General features: G+C 35.6%; 1 protein-coding gene across 2 annotated transcripts in view; it reads right to left on the reverse strand.

The window, feature by feature from the left end:
* Nucleotides 1–20,101, reverse strand: part of LOC131047444 (bifunctional nuclease 2) — a 161,494-nt gene extending 141,393 nt beyond the window's left edge. The window contains exons 1-2 of one of the 2 annotated variants that reach the window (XM_057981344.2): nucleotides 19,753–20,101; nucleotides 18,039–18,257 (exon numbers count right to left, since the gene is read on the reverse strand). In XM_057981344.2, the coding sequence (XP_057837327.1) occupies nucleotides 18,039–18,257; nucleotides 19,753–20,005 (472 nt within the window). In that variant the 5' untranslated portion in view covers nucleotides 20,006–20,101. The remainder of the gene's footprint in view (nucleotides 1–18,038; nucleotides 18,258–19,752) is intronic. The other variant, XM_057981334.2, reaches the window with a different exon arrangement.
* Nucleotides 20,102–21,432: the final 1,331 nt, after the last annotated feature.

Consider the following 21,432-nt stretch of genomic DNA (forward strand, 5'->3'; position numbering starts at 1 on the left):
AAGTATATGACTGATAATTTTGTACATTGATTAATGTGCTTAAATGATTTATTATGTCTAGTTGAAAACGCTACTAAATGGTTAATATGAGAATTCAATAGACGTGCATATATGTGAATATGAGAACATGTGCATTGATAAATATTTGCCCTTGAGAACTTAAAAATGTTTCTGGAAAATGTTTCATGATATCTTTACTGTCGAATAACTTTCAAAACAGTTATTCAAATCTTTTACACTAAGATGATCCTGGTGAATATAATAATGTAACATGAGCCAAACTAAGACTCTATAACCACATAAATAAGTTACCTTTTATCTCTAATTGCAAGTGCATGATATTCAATGAGGGTAAAGATGTACATAAGGCATTATGTATGGCGCAGCTGTTGTAACCTAAATAGAAATAAGGTTATTACTAGTTTGAGATGGTAGAATGTGCAAAAGGAAAACTGAACTCTCACTGCCATGACTTGATAAGCCTAGCAAATTGAACCTTGGATAACAAATATTTAAAATATATGGTATTGATGAAGCGCTTAGTAAAGGTTGTAGTAGTACCTTCCATAGCATTTAGATTGGAGCATTGTAATATTTTTTCATATGGAAAGGAGAACTGCTGTTCGATAAACCTTATAACCTACTAAGACGAATTAAATAGAAAATGTCAAAAATTGGATTTTATAAATTAACTCTTACAATTATAAGTAACTTGCTACTTCTCAAGATTTTGACCTTGGCTCAAATCTCGATTCTGACTGGTTTGGTTTCTGATTCTGCCAGGGCACAGATGTTTGATTGTGGGTTCGTCCCAAATGAACCCTGGCCGATCTGGCAGCACCAAAATGGAACCCACACATTGTTTTTTATGGAAATTTTTTTTAAAAATTACCATTTCTAATAATTTCAACATTTGACTTGACCAAAATAGACTAAAATAAATACCTAACCCTAAAAGTGTCATCTAAATCATTTCAAACATTAAAACAAATTCCTTTTATATCATTTAGATTACTGAATACAATAACTATTCCTTGTTGAACTCTCATTCTTTCTTGTTGTTACTCAAGTAGAGCTGAATATTAAACATTTAAGGTTCCAAAGCAATCGCATTGTTATTCCTATGTATGTGCAAAGGCCATTCATTGCCAAGGAGATTGTAGGAGAAGATTCATCAAGAATTAGATTTTATTAATTAACTCCTATAATTATAAGTTACTGGTTCTCAAGATTTTGACCTTGGATCTGGATCTGATCTAGATTTAAATCTGGTTTGGTTTCTGATTCTACCATGGATTTGTCCCAAATGAACCCTAGCATATCTGGCAGCACCAACATGGAACTAACACATTTTCTGATGGAAATTAAAAAAAAAATTACAATATCTAATAATTTTCAACATTTGACTTTGACCAAAATAGACTGAAATAAATCCCAAACCCTAGCAGTGTCATCTAGATCATTTCAAACATTAAAACAAACTTCTTTTACCTCATTTTGATTACTGAATACAATAACTATTCCTCGTTGCTGAACTCTCATTCTTTCTTGTCAATATTCAAGTAGAGGTGAAGATTGTTCATTGAGCTTCCAAAGCAATTGCATTGCTATTCATATGTGTGTACAAAGGCCATTCATTGCCAAGGAGATTGTAGAGGGAAGATTCTTGTAAAAGAGTCGAAAAAAATTGTTTTGTTTTTTCATGTTTCCAACTCTCTTTTATATTTTCATTCTTCAATGTAAATGAGTTAGGTTATATGTTTTTTGTTGTCATTTGTTTCACATGTGTTGTTTATCAAACTTGTTGCCATAAGGATTACAATGGCAGCTAGTTCAATCTCTAAGGGCCAACCCCACTTCAAAACAGATCGAAATTCTCCTCTTGCAAATTATGTTGGTATGATGCAACATGTTTTAGGTGGTGGGTGTATGTTTGGATTTGAAATGGATGTGGTGTGAAGTATTGAAGCTAATACAATCGAGCGAAAATCCAATTGTGCAGCCATGTAAGCTTTCCCTAGAAAGAATAGTTTACCCATACCATCAAAGGAGGTGACAAAATATATCCAAAATAACGAGCAAGCAAATGAAGTATCAGGTCATAAAGCAAACCATCCTTAGTTGCCAAAGAAAGGATCTCAAGGAATGAATCCCCCTCTACCTCAATCTAGTCCTAAAGTTGTGGTAGAGGACCACCCATTTTTTTACCACCGCTCAAGGAAATCTCATCACAAGTAAGACACCAAAGGGATTGTTGGAAATGGCATTTCAAAACAAGTATTGAAGATTGCCAATCAACACACAACAACTTAGTTGCCAAAGAAAGGACCTCAAGGAATGAATCCCCCCACTATCCCAATCTAATCCTAAAATTGTGGTAGAGGACCACCCATTTTATACCATGGCTCAAGAAAATCTCATCACAAGTAAAAGACCAAGGGGAATGTTGGAAATTGCATTTAAAAAGGAGTCTTGAGAGATTATCAATCAACAAACAACAAGATGCATTTATGCAAATGGATTGGCTTTTAATGTTAATTGCTCACCATGTTGACAAGAAATGGTGAGAAAAATTAATGAGACTCCAAAAGAGTATGAGAGTCAAAAGTTATGAAATGGGGTGTGGCACTTTATTGGAAAAGGTCAAGATTGTAGAAGATTCATTGCAACTCTTTAGGGAATCATATAGCTAAGATAATGTTGTCTATCATTTTGAATGGATGGAAGGATGTTAAAGTTCAGCACTTGATTAATGTGAATTGAGTGTCCTCTAAAGGGGCAATGTTTTTGAAAGCTATGAATTATGAGGGGGAGATTAAGGATGGACAATTTATTGCTAACATCCTCTTGCAAGCCATGGAGGAAGTTGGGCCAAGTAAAGTTGTCCAAGTTATTATGGACAATACAAAGAATCATGCAACAGCTAGTTCGTTGGTAGAGGAACACTATTCACACAATTTTTGGACACAACCATCACATGGCGCAGGGCATATTCAAAACATTCTTGAAATTAGAATTTCCAAAGGCAAGTCAAACAATCTAAAACCTTACATTTAAATTTCAATTTAATAACAGAGAAATTTATTTTGTTAAAAATTTTATTAATTTTGTTTTAAAATTCTTCTTTGAAGTTTGTTTTTAATTGTTTTATTTATTTGAAGATTTTTAAGACCTATTTTGCCTCCAACATAATCATCTTGAGATGACTTGTGAAGGTTCAACAGACACTTTCTAACATGGTCATCAATCAATATGTCCATATGTAGGTGATCCAACACTCAAAGGCAACAGATATTAAGAGGTTGATCTTGGATGACATTTGTTGGGATTATGTTGAATATCTACTTATTTTCACTGAGCCCATTGTGAATATAAACTGTTATACCCTATGTTCCATAGCACTTCTAAGATGGGAACGGCATTTCAAAGACGGGTGTGGCGGGAGGAGTGGGGACACATTTCAGGGACAGCAATCTAAGGGCCATTTTTGGGGGATGGCAGGGGATGGCAATACACACGCACACGCACACACACACACACACACACACATATAGAGAGAGAGAGAGAGAGAGATTCTACAAGCTATGAACAACAGTATAACAGCAGCAATATAACATGGCAATGTTAAAATGATGTTGAATGATGTCTGCAAAAGCTTGCATGCCAACCACATTCCAAAAAGAAATTGTTTATTTGTACTGTCTGTGAATGCACCTTTAAGCTCTTTTTCAACTGACAATAATAACTAACTCTAATGCCATATCAAGAATTTTGAAGTTTGAGATTCTTTTGAACAATGAAATCAGAAATCCAAATTATTATTATCAACATTCACAAATTAACTGTTATATAAATTATCATTAACTGTAAATCTTAATCATGACATGTTTATTGCTGTTACACTACAATTGATGTTGCCATTGTTGTCATGATTAATTTAATTGTTATTATATTGTTGTCATAATATGTTTATTGCTGCTGTTATAATACTGGCATGATATGTTAACAATCGATTTTTGATGTTATGAATGATTTTTTAATAAATATTACAAAAAAAAAATTGAGGGGACACATATTCGTCCCCAAGACAGTTGAGGGACATTTGAGATATCCCCAACTGCCTTGGGGACAGCTAAGCGTCCCTTATACGTTCTCTGTCATCCCCGACTTTAGGGACATGTTCACAAATGTTTCCACATTTTCTCAATTTTGAGGGGACTTCCCTAACGTCCCCCCATCCCAAAAACACCTCAAGGGACGAGGACGGGGGTTTGAGGGGTGGGGACGCATCCCCATGTAACACAAGTTATACCAACATGAATAAGCCTTATTTGATATATATATATATATATATACACACAACATCAACTCAATGATTGGGAAAATAAAGACCATCTTAAATGCAAAAGAGCTAGATCTTGAAGAAACTTTCTTCAAACAGGTACACAAAATTATTGAGGATAGATGGGACAAAATGACCACCCCACTACATATTCTTGCCTTCACATTGAATCCAAAATACCATAGTGCTGACACCCTTTCTATGCAAAAAGAAATGCCCCATATAGAAGTTTTGAAGACATCAACAGGTATATAAGGCAACATTTAGCAGACTCTTCTTTGTTCTTGATTTGCAAGATGTAGTCACAATTGGGCTCACTGATTTTGAATACTCCAAAGGTCAAAGTATTGGAGCTCATCCTAACAAGTGTACTTCCATGGCCAACAATTCTATAACCTACAACCTCTTGCGATCCAAAGTTAATTGCAAGTTTTGTGAATTTTTATCTAGATTCTAAAATATAAGTTTAAATAGATAAACATTTTGAAGTTTGAAAATTTTTTATTTAAACTTTGTAACTCTTGAGCATTGTCTCAATATTGAATACGTTTCTTGTTTGTCCACATCTAAGCAGATTTGGAGCATGTACTCCATCCACTTGATGAAGTGCAACCAATTGCACTTAGCAAAGGCAAAGAACTTAGTATACATGCATTCTGACTTGTGCCTCCTTTCTCACAAACAACATAGCTAAAAGGAAGCAGACACGAAGTTGTGGGATACAACACCGATGCATAATGACTTTGATGCTTCCACTTCCTAGCATGCTGTATTGGAGGAGCTAGATAATGAGAACACTTTTAGTGCAAGTGCTAATGCTTGTAGTTCTTCAAATCTTCCTACATCTTCTAATGTCAATAATGATGATGAAGTTTATGAAGACTAATATGACATTTAAACTTGATTGTTTAACTTGACATTATTATTTTAATATTGAAGTCTAAAGATTCTAAACAATGAATATTTAATAATATTTATATTATCATAACATTCAAGTTTATGATGGTTTTGTTTATTAAATAATAAATATTATATAATACTATCTGGTATTCTGAACCTAATTTCTACTTCTAGATTGCAAATTGTATTTGCCATGACATTTGAGTTTATGGTCGTATCATTTATTAAATATTAAATGATAGGTAATGTTTTGAACTTAATCCCTGCTTTTAGGTTGCAAATAGATACATACATGCATATATATATACATGTTGTATATACATACATATATATATATATGTGTGTGTGTGTGTGTGTGTGTGTGTGTGTGTGTGTGTGTGTGTGTGTGTGTGTGTGTGTGTGTGTATTTGTTGTATATGTATATATATATATATGACAATTGCAATGAACCGCAAACACTAACACATCCTCCAAGGTCAGCAGCAAATGAAACATGTAGATAAACAATGTAGCACACCAACCAGTCGGCCCAAAACCATTCTCCAATGCACAAAACTTAATGCGGGTCTATAGATACCATGGGGAGACCCATATCAACATCAAGACTCAACCAACAAAATATATCCAGACCAAAAAGGCATCAGCCAGATAGGATACGCCACCTCTGTCAAATGAAAACTGTTTTGGTAAAATATTGAATGAATTAATGAAATGATCAAACGATCATTTAAATAATTACAAAGACGATGTTTCTATAAAGAAACAATCATAAAAATAAGAAAAATAGAAACTAACTAATATGTACATTATGTTACATAATTGACCATTAATAATAAATAATAAAGATATTATTCTAATACCCTCCCTTAATGGTCAATCTATCAACTACACCAAGATGCCCCCTAAATTTTACAAACTTGTCCAAGCTCTGAGACTTGGTGAAAATATCTGATGTTTGATCCTCTGTCGGAACATACAGCAACTAATAAGGATTTGTCTTCAACCAACTTCCGAATGAAGTGACAATGAAGTTCAACATGCTTGGTTCTCTTGTGGAAGACCGGATTCTTGGCCAATTCGAGCACCCCTTGATTGTCACAGTAAAGAGGAGTAGGATCTGCTTGAGACAACTACATGTTTGAAAGCATCCTTCGAAGCCAAACTGCCTCACAAGCTGTCTTAACTGTTCCTCGATACTCTACTTCTATCGAGGAAAGAGCCACTGCCTACTGCTTCTTGCTAGTCCATGTGACTGCACCAGATCCCAAACTGAAAACATACCCAGATGTTGGTTTTTTGTCATCAACGAAACCTGCCCTATCTAAGTCTATGTAACCAATAAGTCTAGGATCGTGACTTCTGTTGTACAGAAGACCAAAATCAGAAGTGCCCTTCACATAACACAGCACGCGCTTTGCTGCTACCCAATGATCAGCCTTGGGGGCTGTCATGAAGCGTGAAATGTAGCTGACTACAAAACTGAGATCAGGCCTAGTAGCAGTATGGTAGTAGCTCACTACAAACCTGAGACCAGGCCTAGTAGCAGTATGGTAGATGAGACTGCCCACCAGTTGCTTGAATGTTGATTCATCCATCACAGGTGAATCTAATTTGGCTGTCAGCTTCAGCCCTTTCTCCATAGCTGTGGATCCAAGTTTGCAATCTTGTGTCTGAAACATGTCCAGCAAACCATGGGCATACTTTGACTGAGATATGAAGATACTACCCTCAGACTGCCAAACTTCAACACCTAAGCAATAGTACAGAAGTCCCAAGTCTGTCATGTCAAAGGATTGACACAAACTCTGTTTGATTTAATCGATTAAAAGTATCGAACTACCAGTGATAATGAGGTCATCAACATAGACAACAAGAAGAAGAATATCACCACCAATGTTTTTGACATACAGACTAGAATCAGATGGACTCCTCTAAGAGCCATTATCTATGAGGTACTTGTCAATTTTGATGTACCAAGCCCGAGGAGCCTGTTTCAGACCATAGAGTGCTTTCACCAGTCTGTACACCTGGTGTTCTTTTCCAGCAACCTTGAACCCTGGAGGCTACCTCATGTAGACTTCTTCCTACAACTCATCGTTGAGGAATGCACTCTTAACATCCATTTGATGGACTTTCCAACCAAACTGAGTTGCTAAAGCAAGGACAAGTCGAATGGTACTCATTTTGGCTGTAGGAGCAAAAGTCTCCTCATAGTCAATGCCTTCCTTCTATGAGAACCCCCTAGCAACAGAACGAGATTTGTACTTTTCAAGGGTTCCATCGGCTTTGTACTTAACTTTATACACCCATTTGAAGCTAATGGGCTTCTTCCCTGGAGGATGATCGGAAAGGACCCAAGTGTTATTCTTTAGAAGACTATGGTGCTCAGCTTCCATAACCTTTTCCCACTCAGGAATTCCTTTAGCCTCAGAATATGTTTGAGGCTCAAAAATACTATGAATGTTGGCCATGAGAGCAAAGTTGAATATATTTTGCTGCTTGCTCTTGTTTTTGGAAGATCTACCCTCGATGAGCTCATCATGATGAAGATCACTTATGGTCTTAGCCCACCATTTAGGCCGGAGAGTAGAAGAACCAACATCAGATGCAAGAGAAATAATTAGAACAAGATCTATGTAACATGCTAAAAGTTTAAAGGAAACATTTATTCAAAAATGTAACTAACTGAAACGAATGTAACCGTTGCAAATATAGTCGTTAACATAATCATTGCAAAGTAACATAAAGGAAGAGATTTTTTTTTATTTATTTTTTAGGATAACAATAAGATAACAATAACTAAAAGTATTTCCATAGATCTAAACTAAACATAAACGTAAGATAAGGAAATAATTTACATTACATTAATTGAAAGAGCAAGGGTTTAGAAGGTACTTTTCATCTGATGCTAACTTCTGAACTTCACAACTTTATCAAGATACCAGTGAGGAGGGAAAGTATCATTAGGGCGCTTTTCTGCCCAACCACGGACTACTTAGTCCCCCATGCCATATCCAACTAGATTGGCCTGGCCCTTCGCAGGAAGGTAACAAGAAGATGAACTCAATGCGATCTAAACTGAAGATAATCCTACACAAATCCCTAGTCGGTCATACCCTATAGGTTTCCCCTAACTGGTATGACCTCTGACTAGATTGTGTATCTGTATAACATACTAGTTGACGTTTACAGAAGTATCGTCTCCATGTCTGGGATTTTCTAGGTTATTGCAAACATGAAGTCAATTGTTTAACATCCTGCTAGGTTGGAATGAATTCCTGTAGGTGACCAAGTCCTCAAATCTGTCTCTATGCTACTGCATTCTAACTCTATGAGGCCCATTGGCTACCATACATGTTTGGACTCAAAATTTCCCTGTTGTTCAACAAACTCGAGATGACTTATACTCTTAAGAATGAAACCTTTCTTGACAAACCTTACATTAATTTAATACAGAAATTCATACTTGTGCCCTTGAGCTAGCAACCTGCTCTTTCACGAGAACAAGGATGAATCCAAGTTTAATGAATATGCAGAAATCACTGACCTTCTTCTTTTCATGAACCAAAATTCTGTACAAATATACCAGCCTGGAGTACAATAGTTGAATAGTTTGTAATCCGCACAGTCTCAATGTTATTTACACAAGGAAAGTAGCCCATACTCGGCCTTTATTAACTAGCATCCACCATTAAGTTACAAATGATTAACAAACGATGCCTTTTTTGCGCATAAAGGTTACATGAATCTCAATCGTCATTAGTTCACCACAGCTTGGCATATTTGATTTTATCGGCTGGTACTTTACCTCATCCTGAGGTTAAAGACCTTATTTTATTTAGATAAAAATTGTTCCCTTCTAATTTCATTGAAGCATGGTTAAAACTAAATAACTTCCTTAGTGAGGGAAAGATGAGATAGATGACAGATTGTCAGCACCCCCATCAATATTAGTTTCTATGTTTTGTGCGTATTGAGAGCATTTGTGCTGCTACTATACTGTTTAGAAAAACTATTTATATTGCTTGAATGTCAACTGCATTAAGGCTGAGGAGCTATGTATTTCTATACATAGGACTATTAGCTTAAAAAAAACGTTCTAAGCTCCCTTGCCTATCAACCCCTTTCTCACTAAGGTAATATTTACTAAAAGACTAAGTGCTCCCATAATGTTTATTATGCCCATCTGCATTTATGAGCTCTGAAATACTATTCTAGTCAAACATTTCTTACCAAGCTGAAGATAACTTAACCATCTTGATCGACGCTTTGGTATGAGGACCCTTTCGACCCAATGGTATCCAATAGCTGCAATCACACTTGCGAGTGAAATCATAATTACACCCTTCTTGACTGCAATAAGTCTATGTTCAAAGGAGTTCAACTGAACTCAGAAGGGAACTAAGGCCAAATTTATGTTTAGCATTCATTTGTTATCAGTTACAGTACTCTAAAATGTTATCATTAATTTCTTTCTCATTCAAGACTGCAATGACTTATGATGTTTCAACTGAATCCCTGGCTTGGGAAAAATAGGGGGCATAAGAGCCGCCAGATTGTACGCACAATTCCTAAGTACGGAATATAACTTTGTCGGACATGTCTCTGTTGTCCTGGCATCTTGAGAGTGACCTCCCAATAGTGATGCTAACTGCATCAAGTACAATGGTTCTCTTCTACCCACTGCCTTCCTAAGCTAGGGTATAGGTTAATTTCTTAAACTAGAGAGGTTAATCTTAATTAGATAATTTTATCTTAGAGCTGTCCTGCCTTCTCAGTCTAAGAAAGTTCTGAATAACTTGATTACGAGGTCAAATTCTTCTTTAAGTTGTCTCGGTTATGAACACCCTTCCATTGAATGGTATAAGTCTACACCACTATGCTGGAATAGGCTTACCAGTACGTGCTAAGGTACGCATATACAGACACACGAGCACAAATACCTTTACATATACATCAAGTATTACCAGTTATAAACCACACTGGTACATACTTGCCGGTATATGTCAAAGTATGTGTGCAAATGTGCACCTATACCCGCACCTTCACATGTACGATGAGTATTTTCGGGTACCTAACATTTACGGCTTAATTTACTTTAAGCAAACTTAACAACCGCACTTATTCAAGGGTTATTAATTTAAAATTTACTCAAATCCCAAGATGATTGCTATTAGAGTCATAGATTCCCATCAATGAGTATATTTTTACTTCCAGGAATAGATATAAAGTTGATTCAGAAGTTTAATTATGAATTCCAGATAATTGTAGATTATCCACATATTTTATGAAGGAAACGGAGGTTCTGCTGTTCAAGAAGGGTTTCACAGTAGTTATAACAAAATTTAGGACATAATTTCTTTTTTATATTGCCAACATTCAAAACCCTTTTTCCCAAAATTAGTAGTACAGTTTCAGAGCCCTTTTTTTTCACTTCATAAATCAGAATTTAAGAGATAGAAAGGAAATTCTAAGATATGCGGCATTTATGCGTATTTATTTGCATATATATATATCTCTATATATATACAAATACATATGTATGCATACCATACATCTTCTCATGGAGATTAGAAAAATAATACAGCCCAAACTATATTAACCCTCTTCTTAAATTCCAGGAACAGAGTTAATTCTGAATTTAATAGCAGAAATAATGGCAGATGAAATACGTATATCTCCTTTTCAATTTCAAACTACCCAAAACCCTACACAGTATACATAAAATTTACATCATGCTGGTTATTATTTGTTTAAGCAGAAACAGTAACTAATATACTTCATAAGAATGCAGAAGGGTTTCAACCCCATATGAATTTCCAAGAAATTCTCTAAAACTTCCAGCAATTTACATACAACAAATACGTTTATGCATTCCTCCCAGTATATTTTCGAAAATAAGAAACAATGGTAAGAGTGAAGAGTGAAATCGCAAGTCTAAGAAGGGTATCATGACCCGGTTTGTCTTTAAGAAGATGAATCTCTGGTTTAAGCTTTCCACACTGCAACCCTCTCTACTTCGAAACACAAGCTGAATTCCCTGAAAATGCCGAGCAAACCCTTCTTCCCTGTCGTAGAAGAAAAATGCACAACCCTCCTCATTCTCTCTCTAAAATGGTTTATGTATTGCCAAACACGTGAATCCTCCTTTTTGTCGCCCTAATACCAGGCTGAAATCTCCAAATCCGCCCTATGAATCACGCAGAATTCCTTCATGCCCTTCACGTGACAGCATTTTTGGCTTCCTGGAGAAGCTTTGCCGTTCACCCTTCCTGCCCGATAGAAATATCTTCTCCCTTTTTCTATCGATATTCAATGAAGTTTGACAATATAAATTTTAATTCATATTCCTCTAAAATGCTCGATAAAATATTATAACTTGCTCATTGAATGAGAAATATGTAATGAGCTTAGTGTTGAATAAGATTAAAATGTTTTATTAAAAACTTATTTCCTCTCAACACTATCAAAATATTCCAAGCCAACTCTCCTAGCGGCTTTAGGAGAGATTTAATTACATGTCTCCCCCTCTAAAATCGTTTACTTGTATTATTGAGTTGCCAATTAAAGTTGGCAAAATATTAATTTATTTAATTAAAATAAACCTTGTCTTGCAATATTATTAATTGATTTAAATATACATATTCATATATATATATATACGACCCATACATCTTATGTATACCTGACTGTGGAAGTACGTATAGGACCATGTATACGTACTCTCGTACCCAGGTATTCACATAAGATATATATGTAATATATATATATTCATATACATAAATATATATATACAATAAAAAGAAACATTAGTCACAGCTAAAATTTGATTAATAATTAATGAAATAATTAATTAAATGATAATAATAATTATAATTAAAAATTACCTCGAGAAGCGACAAAACCTAGGGTTATGAACCCTAAACTCTCTGCACTGACCCTCTAGGTTACCTGGCACAATGGCTAACAAGGTCTAACAAGGTCAACATACGTTTACCTGACTCAGGTTAGGGTTTTCAGATGGCGTTGGGTTTTTTTTGTTTCCTTTACCTCCTGACTTGATGATACTTTTCCTCCCTTCTCGAAGGCGACGAACTCCTGCACACACTTGGCCCAGTTCAATCAATTAGTCTGAAATCTTGTCGTAATTCTGACAATTCGAAAAATATTATTAACATAAATAAAACATCTTAAATATCAAAACATCAATCTAACCGTTGTAAGTCGTCATTTCATTGTACTGACACAAATACCGTCTAGGGCATCATCACTCAATTATAACATAACATCTAGGGCACAATTAGCATCGCATAAATATTGCATAAAACAACTAGGGCATAAATGGGATGTAACAATCTGGAACAGGTTTAACAGGAGGAAGATTAACATCATCCAGAGGAAATTCAAGTAGTGCATCATCAAATTCAGATTTTGCATCATCCCTCCCATCAGGTAAACCAAATGGAAGACGAACACCCAAATCAATAGCCTTCAAAGGCTGATCCTCAAAATTTGGCACAGACGAGGATAGCTGAAAAGTCCTCGTTCTTCATCAAAGACAATATCACGACTAAAGATGAGACGATTAGTTTCTACATCAATCAATCGGTAAGCCTTGTGGTTGTCATTGTACCCTGTGAACATAAGTTTCTGACTCTTTGAATCCAACTTGGAGTGCTTGGCATCTGGAATCCAAACATATGCTAAAGAGCCAAAGACTTTCAGATGACTAATCTGACTGATCCTAGATTTGTGACTAGTCTAGGCTTCCTCGGGAGTCTTCCCCTTAACAGCCTGTGTTGGAGACCGATTAAGGAGATAAACTATGATGTATACTGCTTCTACCCAATATTTCTTGGGAACACTCCTATGTTCCAACATTGACCTAGCCATTTCAATTATAGTGTGGTTGCAACGTTCTACAACATCGTTTCGCTGAGGGTTGTAAGGTGTGGTTAACTGGCATTTGATGTCGTGTGTATCACATTAGTTGGAGAAAGCGGTAGAACAAAACTCCCCCCCATTATCTAACCTAAGAGTGACTATGGGACAGCCAAACTCTTTCTCTACTAAAGCCTTAAACTTCTAAAATACAATAAACACATCTGATTTCTGTCTAAGAAAGTACATCCACATTTTACAACTAAAATCATCAACAAAAAGTAAGAAATACCTGGAACCAGTAATAGAAGGTGTATTCATTGGACCACATACATCGGGATGAACCAATTGTAGTACCTTTGAGGCTCGCCATGAGTCGCCATCCTTGAATGGTGTCCTATGTTGCTTCCCAGCTTGACAAGCTCCACAAACTCGATGATTTTGAGTCTAAATCTCAAGTAAGCCAAGAACTAGATCCTCCCGAACAAGCTGAGCAAGATAATGAATGTTCAAGTGACTATACTGTTGATGCCAAAGACTGCTAATAGAAGATGATTTAGCTGCAAAGGCATGCTCAAGAGAATCACCCGTATCCACAAATCTGTATAGACCAGCCACAGTAGTGCGAGTCGCACGATCAACAATCGAACACTTGTGTGAACTTAAAACCACATCAAGTCGAGTAGAATGTTGCATAATCTAGCTCACAGAGAGAAGATTCAATCCCATGCCAGGAATGTAGTATACCTTGAGGAAAATGAGATTCCTCCCACCAAACTGAATCTGAACATTGCCCTTGTTGACAACAGTATACTCTTCACCTCCTCCAAAAATTACTAAATCAGTGAAAGGTGAGAAGTCTGTGAACCAGTCACGTCGATGAGTGAAGTGTTGAGATGCACCGGAGTCTATGTACCAAGCAAAAGACTTCACATGATCTGCAGGTCGTTTCGCCATGAAAGCGTAAAATGCAGATTCTTTCTGCTCTGAGTGCTCTGCAACATTGGCCTTACGTTGAGACCCTCCCTACTTCCGCTATTTGGAAGCTATCTGATTCTGACAGTGCTTTATCAACTGACCAAATTTGTGGCAGTAGTTACAACTTACACTAGACTTTCTTCTTCTTCAAGCTATCCTACGACTGACTGAGACCTTTCTGCTGAGATGACCAAGATTTGCCTTTATCCTTGTGAAAGGATTTGGCTGCGACAGCTTGTTCTGAGGAGGATGAAGTGGCACTACTACCAAACTGTTGCTTCCAACGATCTTGCTGCAAAAGTTTGGTGCACAATTCTAGAAATTTCAAATCAACATTCGTTGAAGGAATGTTGAGCGTTTCTATAAAGTGCTCGTAGGATTTAGGTACTCTTCAGAATGATAACTACCATATCTTCTTCCTCCATTTTCCAACCAATTGCTTCCAGCTGATCTCGAATGTCCTTAATCTTCGTCAAATGCTCCTATAAGGACATACGCTCATCCATCATAATAGAAAATAGTTGGTTCTTCAGGAAGAACGCATGGCTCTTGTCTAATGTCTCATGGAGATCCTTCAAAATAGTCCAAATCTCTGCAGTTGTCTTGTCGGATGGCACTTGAGGCATTTGATCATCAGTAACAATAAGCATGATCGTTTCCCGGTTGCGCTCATCAAACTTATCTTGATCTTGTCCAACTGTGGTAGGACGAGTCTATTTACCCAGAACGAGATCATCTAGGCGACGATATTCAAAGATTGTCATCATCCTCTGCTTCCATGTGTTGTAAATTTTGTCGTTAAATTGCTAATTGCCTTCCAACATTATGTTGGTCAAAGACACCATCTTGCACGCTTTCCAAGGCACAAAAAATGAGAATCGCTAAAGAGGCGAAAACTGATTACATAACCCAAGGCACGGATCCCAATACAAAAACTGAGGCAGATTTAGGAACGGACTTGGAGAAAGAACGAATTGCAGATGGCACAAATCCCGTTCTGACGAAGACCTAGAAAACTATGGGAAAACCCACAAAGAACCTGCTGGTAAAAATTAATTCTAGCAAAAAAATCAGAGAGTTTAGCAAAAACCCTAGCCGGCAAAAACAAAACAAAATTTTCTAAAAAACTTAAACTTCACCAAAACAGAGGTCGCGGGCGCCAAACAAGGTCGCAGGTTGAAAGAGGCAGAAACCCACAAAACACAAAATACTATCGCGCGCAAAGAAGAAGACTAGATTTCTGTTGCAAGTCACGGGTCGCGGAAAGAAATAAAAAAGGAAAAAATTGCACCGCGCGAAATGAATCACAGGCAAAAGATCGCGGAAAAACGCGGGCCGAGAGCAGAAAAAAACGCAAAATCGCATCACAAAGAAGAAAGAAGCTATCGCGTGTTATTTTTTTTTTAAAAACACGAAATCCGTTGCCAAAAATGAATAACGGAGACTCGTCACGCAAGTTGTGGAAAAAAAACACGGCTATCACTGCTAACCCACCAAAAACACCAAAGGAAAACGCGAAATATTTCACGTCGCAGGCCCAGAAGAAAAATCGTGATCAAAAACAAAATGGAAACCCTTGAAATTCAACTAGAAAAAAAAATACTTCCATGAATTTTACCAGAAAAAAATCATTTTTCAAAAAAACTTCAAAAAAAATTTCTTTCAAAATTTTAGAAAAACATTCTTTTTTTCTTTTTCCACTCTAATAACATGTTTTGGTAAAATACTAAATGAATTAATGAAATGATCAAACGATCATTTAAAGAATTACAAAAACAATGTTTCTATAAAGAAACAATCGTAAACAGAAGAAAAATAGAAACTAACTAATATGTACATTATGTTACATAATTGACCATTAATAAAAAATAATAAAGATATTATTCTAATAAAAACCAACCCAGCAGACAAGATTGAACTCAGAACATCATAACTTTACTTGCCAGTCAAACCATCACTAGAAAACTGAACTGGAACACTACATACATACATACATACATACACACACACATATATATAGTACAGAATGAGCCCAAACCCAAAAAAAACATTTGCTGGATCCAAAAAGTAAAGCCCCATACCCAAACCAGGATCAGAACCAGAACCAGCAACTTAGGAGTATAACTATGAGATCTTGCCACTTGAACCAAAACCAATTTAAGCAAAACATAAATTTATGGTATAGAAAATATTGAGCTATATTTCCTTAAGGACTTAAATCATAATTGCTATGTGATTACCTATGTTGAAATGCAAACAGTCGTTAGCACAGACAAATAAACTTTTATTTTTATTTTAGCTCAGATAGTAATTTGTTATTTAGATGAAAAAAAAACCTAAATTAGAGGGTAATACATTATTGTCATATTGCTAAAATGCTGATGTAGGTCCTATCCATGGTTCATTTTTCCTACATCTCAAAGAAGCATTACTTGAAGAGAATATGGATAATATTAGGAGCGGGAAATATCTAATTTCAGAAGAGGGTGTGAACTGTTAAGGTACAGTGGAACAGAAACATAATCTGCTATTATCTTTTCCTTATTTAGTGAAATTAAAAAAGCACTAAAAATTCCCCTTCCTATGCCCTGTTTTTGTTTATGATAAAAGAATTTGGAACAACTGGAATGCGAGATGAGTGATAAGCATGAGGGAAATGTATCTACTGCATTCCTTGCTTACTGGTTTAATTGTATAAGGCTGTAATGAAGAGGGAAAATGTGAGAAAGAAAGTCCAGTTGGACGTGAGATCATTCTCTATTATTTCATGGGGGACTGGACCGCTTTCAAATTGGTATTCTTCTCTTGTGTTTTCAATTTTGGTCATCCATCAATATTTGGTTGTCCGATCCAAGGTAATTGTAAATGGATTTCAGTCCTCAGTTAAGTGATTCTGCGATCCTGTACTCTTGTACTCCTTTTTGCACCCAGAGGATGAAAAAATGTGTTATAAATCTAGTAATAAATTTATTTTTGTGCATTAATATGACAATTGAAGATAAATGAGATGAAAGAAGTGCTACAATATAAAGGCATGGAATCTGGATGTCTTTTCTGAATACTTTCTCCACTTATTATTCAAACAAGTTTGATATTCCTTTTATGTTTGGAGTATGAGAGAAGTTAAGAAAGAAATGGTGTGTTAAAAGCGAGTTTTGCAGACCAAAAAGCTACTTGACCAATGTATAAGGTGGTATTGATAAAAGAAGTGTGTGGAAAGGGAAATAGCCTTCATATTAAAGGAATCTCCTTACAGATATGGATTCAAACGTTGTCTTCAAGGATATTTGGCTGGACAGCTTTTTGTTTTTTAAGTAGATTTCATGACGGGATTGTGATGGTGTTGGTGTGAAGTTTGAAAATGTCTTTTATTAGACTGGTTTCATTTTATGTCCTATTCACACCTAGTTGGTTAAGTTTAATTAGGGCACTTGTGATTTCCTTGTTTGGTGGAGATATACTATACATGTGATTGCATCTCCTATCATTCCATATTGGTTGTACGTTGGCATCTCTTGGTGATATATCCTATATATATCCTCTTGCTCTCACAAGCTCTCTCTTGTATGCACATTGCATCCTTTGTATAGAATATTGTTATTCTGTCATTTTAATTTTCTTGTCTTTCTGTGATTAGCTCTTAACCATCTTGATTTGGAATAGCTACCTCCATAGCTAATTCTAACAGATAGCAGTGACTTCTAAGTTGTGTTGCTGAAGGTGATTATCATTCACTTGTAATATCATGTTCCAATTTGATCAAAGAATAATGTCAATTGAAGGATTATATTTTTCAGTCAACTTTTTGGAGGTCTATGGTCTGTAACCCTACTTATAGTTTACCAAAAACAATGGATTTAAAAAATAATAAAAACACGTTTTATAATTGAAATATTAAAGCTGATATCAGAAGCAGCTGAAGAAAATATTTACTTACCAACAAGTATTGGAAATAAGAGACTGCTATCAGAAGATATTCTAAGAAATATCGTAGGTTCCTTATAGTGCCGAAGAAACACATGTTCAATTGAACTTATGTGATCAGCCATGGACTCTTTTGCTTCATTGAAAGGTGGCATTAACAGGTTAGATGAGAGCCAAGTATTCTCTTCCCCTGAAAGTTCGAGTTTCCTTAGCTGTTGATGCTTCAAAAGCTCTGCATTCTTAGCAATAGAAGACGTTAGAAGAAAAAAGATTCCAACAAGTTGAAAATAAATTGCACTTTTCTCAAAAAATTGAATTGCGGACTCTTGAGTATGCAAAATAATGATTAAAGAATTGAATTCCCATATGAAGGATAACTGAATCCTGAATGCATGAAATTTAAGTAGTGCTGAAGAACACAAATGAAAATCAAACTGTGCTACTGATACCCATGAATCTCCATTAAGTATCAAATTTATACAATAATGACCAAAATTCGCTCACATATATAAAATTGGATATAATTGACTCCCATTAAAAAAAGCAAAAGTCGTAACTTAATATTATCAGCAAAGAATGTGAATCAGAAATCACAGTCATAACATGGATTTTAAAAAAGGCACTAGGCCACATTTTGCTTCTAATGCTAAGAAATTTGAATCAAATGGAAATATGTTTAGAAGTGAAAGAGATTGGTAGGAGAACAGATTTCCAGACAAACACCAACGCAATGTAGGACAACAGCCGTGAGGATTCATGCTCCGGGTTTTAATAGAAGAAACATGTTCGTATTAATGTTAATGAACCAAGATGCCCAGCAGATGTGACCAAGAGGTAAGGCAGAGCAATTGCCACAATATATATGTGGATTCAAATCCCACCTGTGAACCACTGGGCCAAGCTTGCCACAACAATGCAGCCATAAAAGGAAATGAGCCCCCGCTAAATCCCCATAAACAGAACCGAAGCATGCTAATTCCCACAAATCCTGAAGAAAATAAAATGTTAACAAACCAAGATGAGCTGATTTGTATTCCTGGATTGAGGGGTATCTGTTATTCTCCCAGGCCTGAAGATATTTAGGAAGGTTCTCAATGATGTGATGGTAATTGGAATAGGTTGGGAGATTTGATGAACAAGTGCTGGACTGTGCACTCTACCTCTGCTCGTCAAGATGGCAATTCTCTGCGCACAATGACCATGATTCACGGCACTTACACTATTAAAAGGCTCTGTACTGTTGACAATTTATATTCATATTTAAAGCTCTGTTTTTTTTCTATGTTATAATGTAATTTGAGGTAGTCACGACAATGAAATCGACCTGGTGTCATTTTGAATTGCTTTTCCTACAACGGATAAAGCTGGGAGCTGGGATGGTATGCCCTCTATGATGCACTCAGTTTTTTCGTTTAATGCCAGTAAACAACCCACGACCAGGTGCACAGATAATCAGATTTTTTTTAACTAAGCTCTCAAGGACCTAGGGGTATTAACTCCACCGAACGGAAAGATCCAGACATCATCCCTTTCCTTATGATGTAGGAATGCAGAGACCAGATGCACTTAGTTTTTGCTCTACTCTGATTGAAGATACAAGATGCAAAAGCATACTCATAAAAATCATACGAGCAACCTAGATGAATTGTATCCAAACAAACAAAAGGGGAAAACGAATTGAGGAAATGAAAAAAACAGGCAAACATGGAATTGAGTATAATTGTTGCCTGAATCAACCACGTAGCCCTCCACATAGTCGGCATCGTGCTCATCCCATTCGTGGGTATGTTGATTGGGATGAGAAGAGCTCCTACAGAGTAGCAGAGCCCTCTGCCTCTGCGGGAACCGAACTTTGCACCTGTCGGCCCTGGATAAAGAGCGCTTTCTCATCCAGGGAAAAAATCCGTAGGGAGTCCTGCCATTACCACAGAGAGACGGAGATAGACACTTGGTAGTCGTCCACGGCGAATTCCGGAGCATGGTTCACGCTGATGTCTCAGACAGAGCTACCTACACACATCTCAGGATAAATTGGTGTGCTGGGTTTCTAATATACTATGCTATAGTCTTGAAAACGAATATTTTAGTTTGCCTTCCAATGGAAGAAGTCGTGGGTCCAAAAGACAAAAAAAACTTTATGGTTTCGTAATGGTGAAAAATGTACCTTTCCCTTTCCTTTTGCCTCGTTTCCATCCGGAGTCAGAATTACAAATGATTGGTTGTATAGATATAAAAATAATATGAATGGGTTATCAATTATCAAATGGTTGAGGGTATAAGTAGTTATAGGGTATAAGTAGTTATAGGTTTTTAAGAGATATATATGATAGTAAATTAGTATGCTTTGGATTTAATTCTGTGGTATTAAAAAAAATTCATATTAAATTTAAAAGTAGTATGTCTTTTATTTTACAATTATAATTATGTTAGATAAATATTATAAAGTTGTATTTTTCAAGAGTCATTTTATAAAATTCTTGGTTAATAAGATTATGAATATTTAATTGAAGAGCAATATGTCTTTTATCAATACTATGAAGTTATATTATTCCAGAGTCAATTTATTTAATTCTTGGTCACTAAGATTATGAATATTAAATTCAAGAGCAATATGTCTTCTATCTCACATTCATAAACTATATTAGTTAAATGCTATAAACTTATATTTTTCAAGAGTCATTCAATGTAATTCTTGGTCAACAAGATTATGAATATTTATGTGTATCCGCCCTTTAATAGTATCTTTAAGTATTTTTGCTAGTTTTGAAGAATTTCATGAGTGTTATAATTTAAAAGGTTTCAATGTTTTATAAGAAAGAAACAACTTCAAAAATATTTGAATATTGATTTTGATGATTATTTCTAAAGATACTCTATAGTGACACAATAAGTTATACTAGCCTACCTATATTTAAATATAGGTAAAATAAAGCGAGAGATATCTATTTTAAAAAGAGTGGTGGGCATTCTAAATAGTCGTGCATGTAGAAAAAAACCACACTTGCTTCACCACTAGCACAATGTACTTAGAAATAGAGACACTAAAATTCTCTATATATTAGAAGAAAGCTTCCTAACAAATAAATAACTTCTAAATAGGGTCCAACACACAAACAATTTAATTGTCCCCTAAAAAAATTGAAAATAGAAATAGGTTAGGGAGGAAATGACAAAGTGTGGATGCAACCTAATTGTCAATTTGAATTTTAATAGTTAGAAGGCAACGCACTACAGATTTTATAAAATGTGTTTTAATCAAAATAATAATAAAAAGTTTTAAAAGCATTTCCAAAACCCATGCAAACAATATTTTAATAGAAAAATAGTTTGGAAATGGAAGTTTAATAATTAGAAAATTTTACATTTCAAGAAAAAAATTTGTTTTGAAATTATTTATGGAATAGTTT

This window comes from Cryptomeria japonica, chromosome 4 (genome assembly GCF_030272615.1).
Source record: "Cryptomeria japonica chromosome 4, Sugi_1.0, whole genome shotgun sequence".
NCBI lineage: Eukaryota > Viridiplantae > Streptophyta > Pinopsida > Cupressales > Cupressaceae > Cryptomeria > Cryptomeria japonica.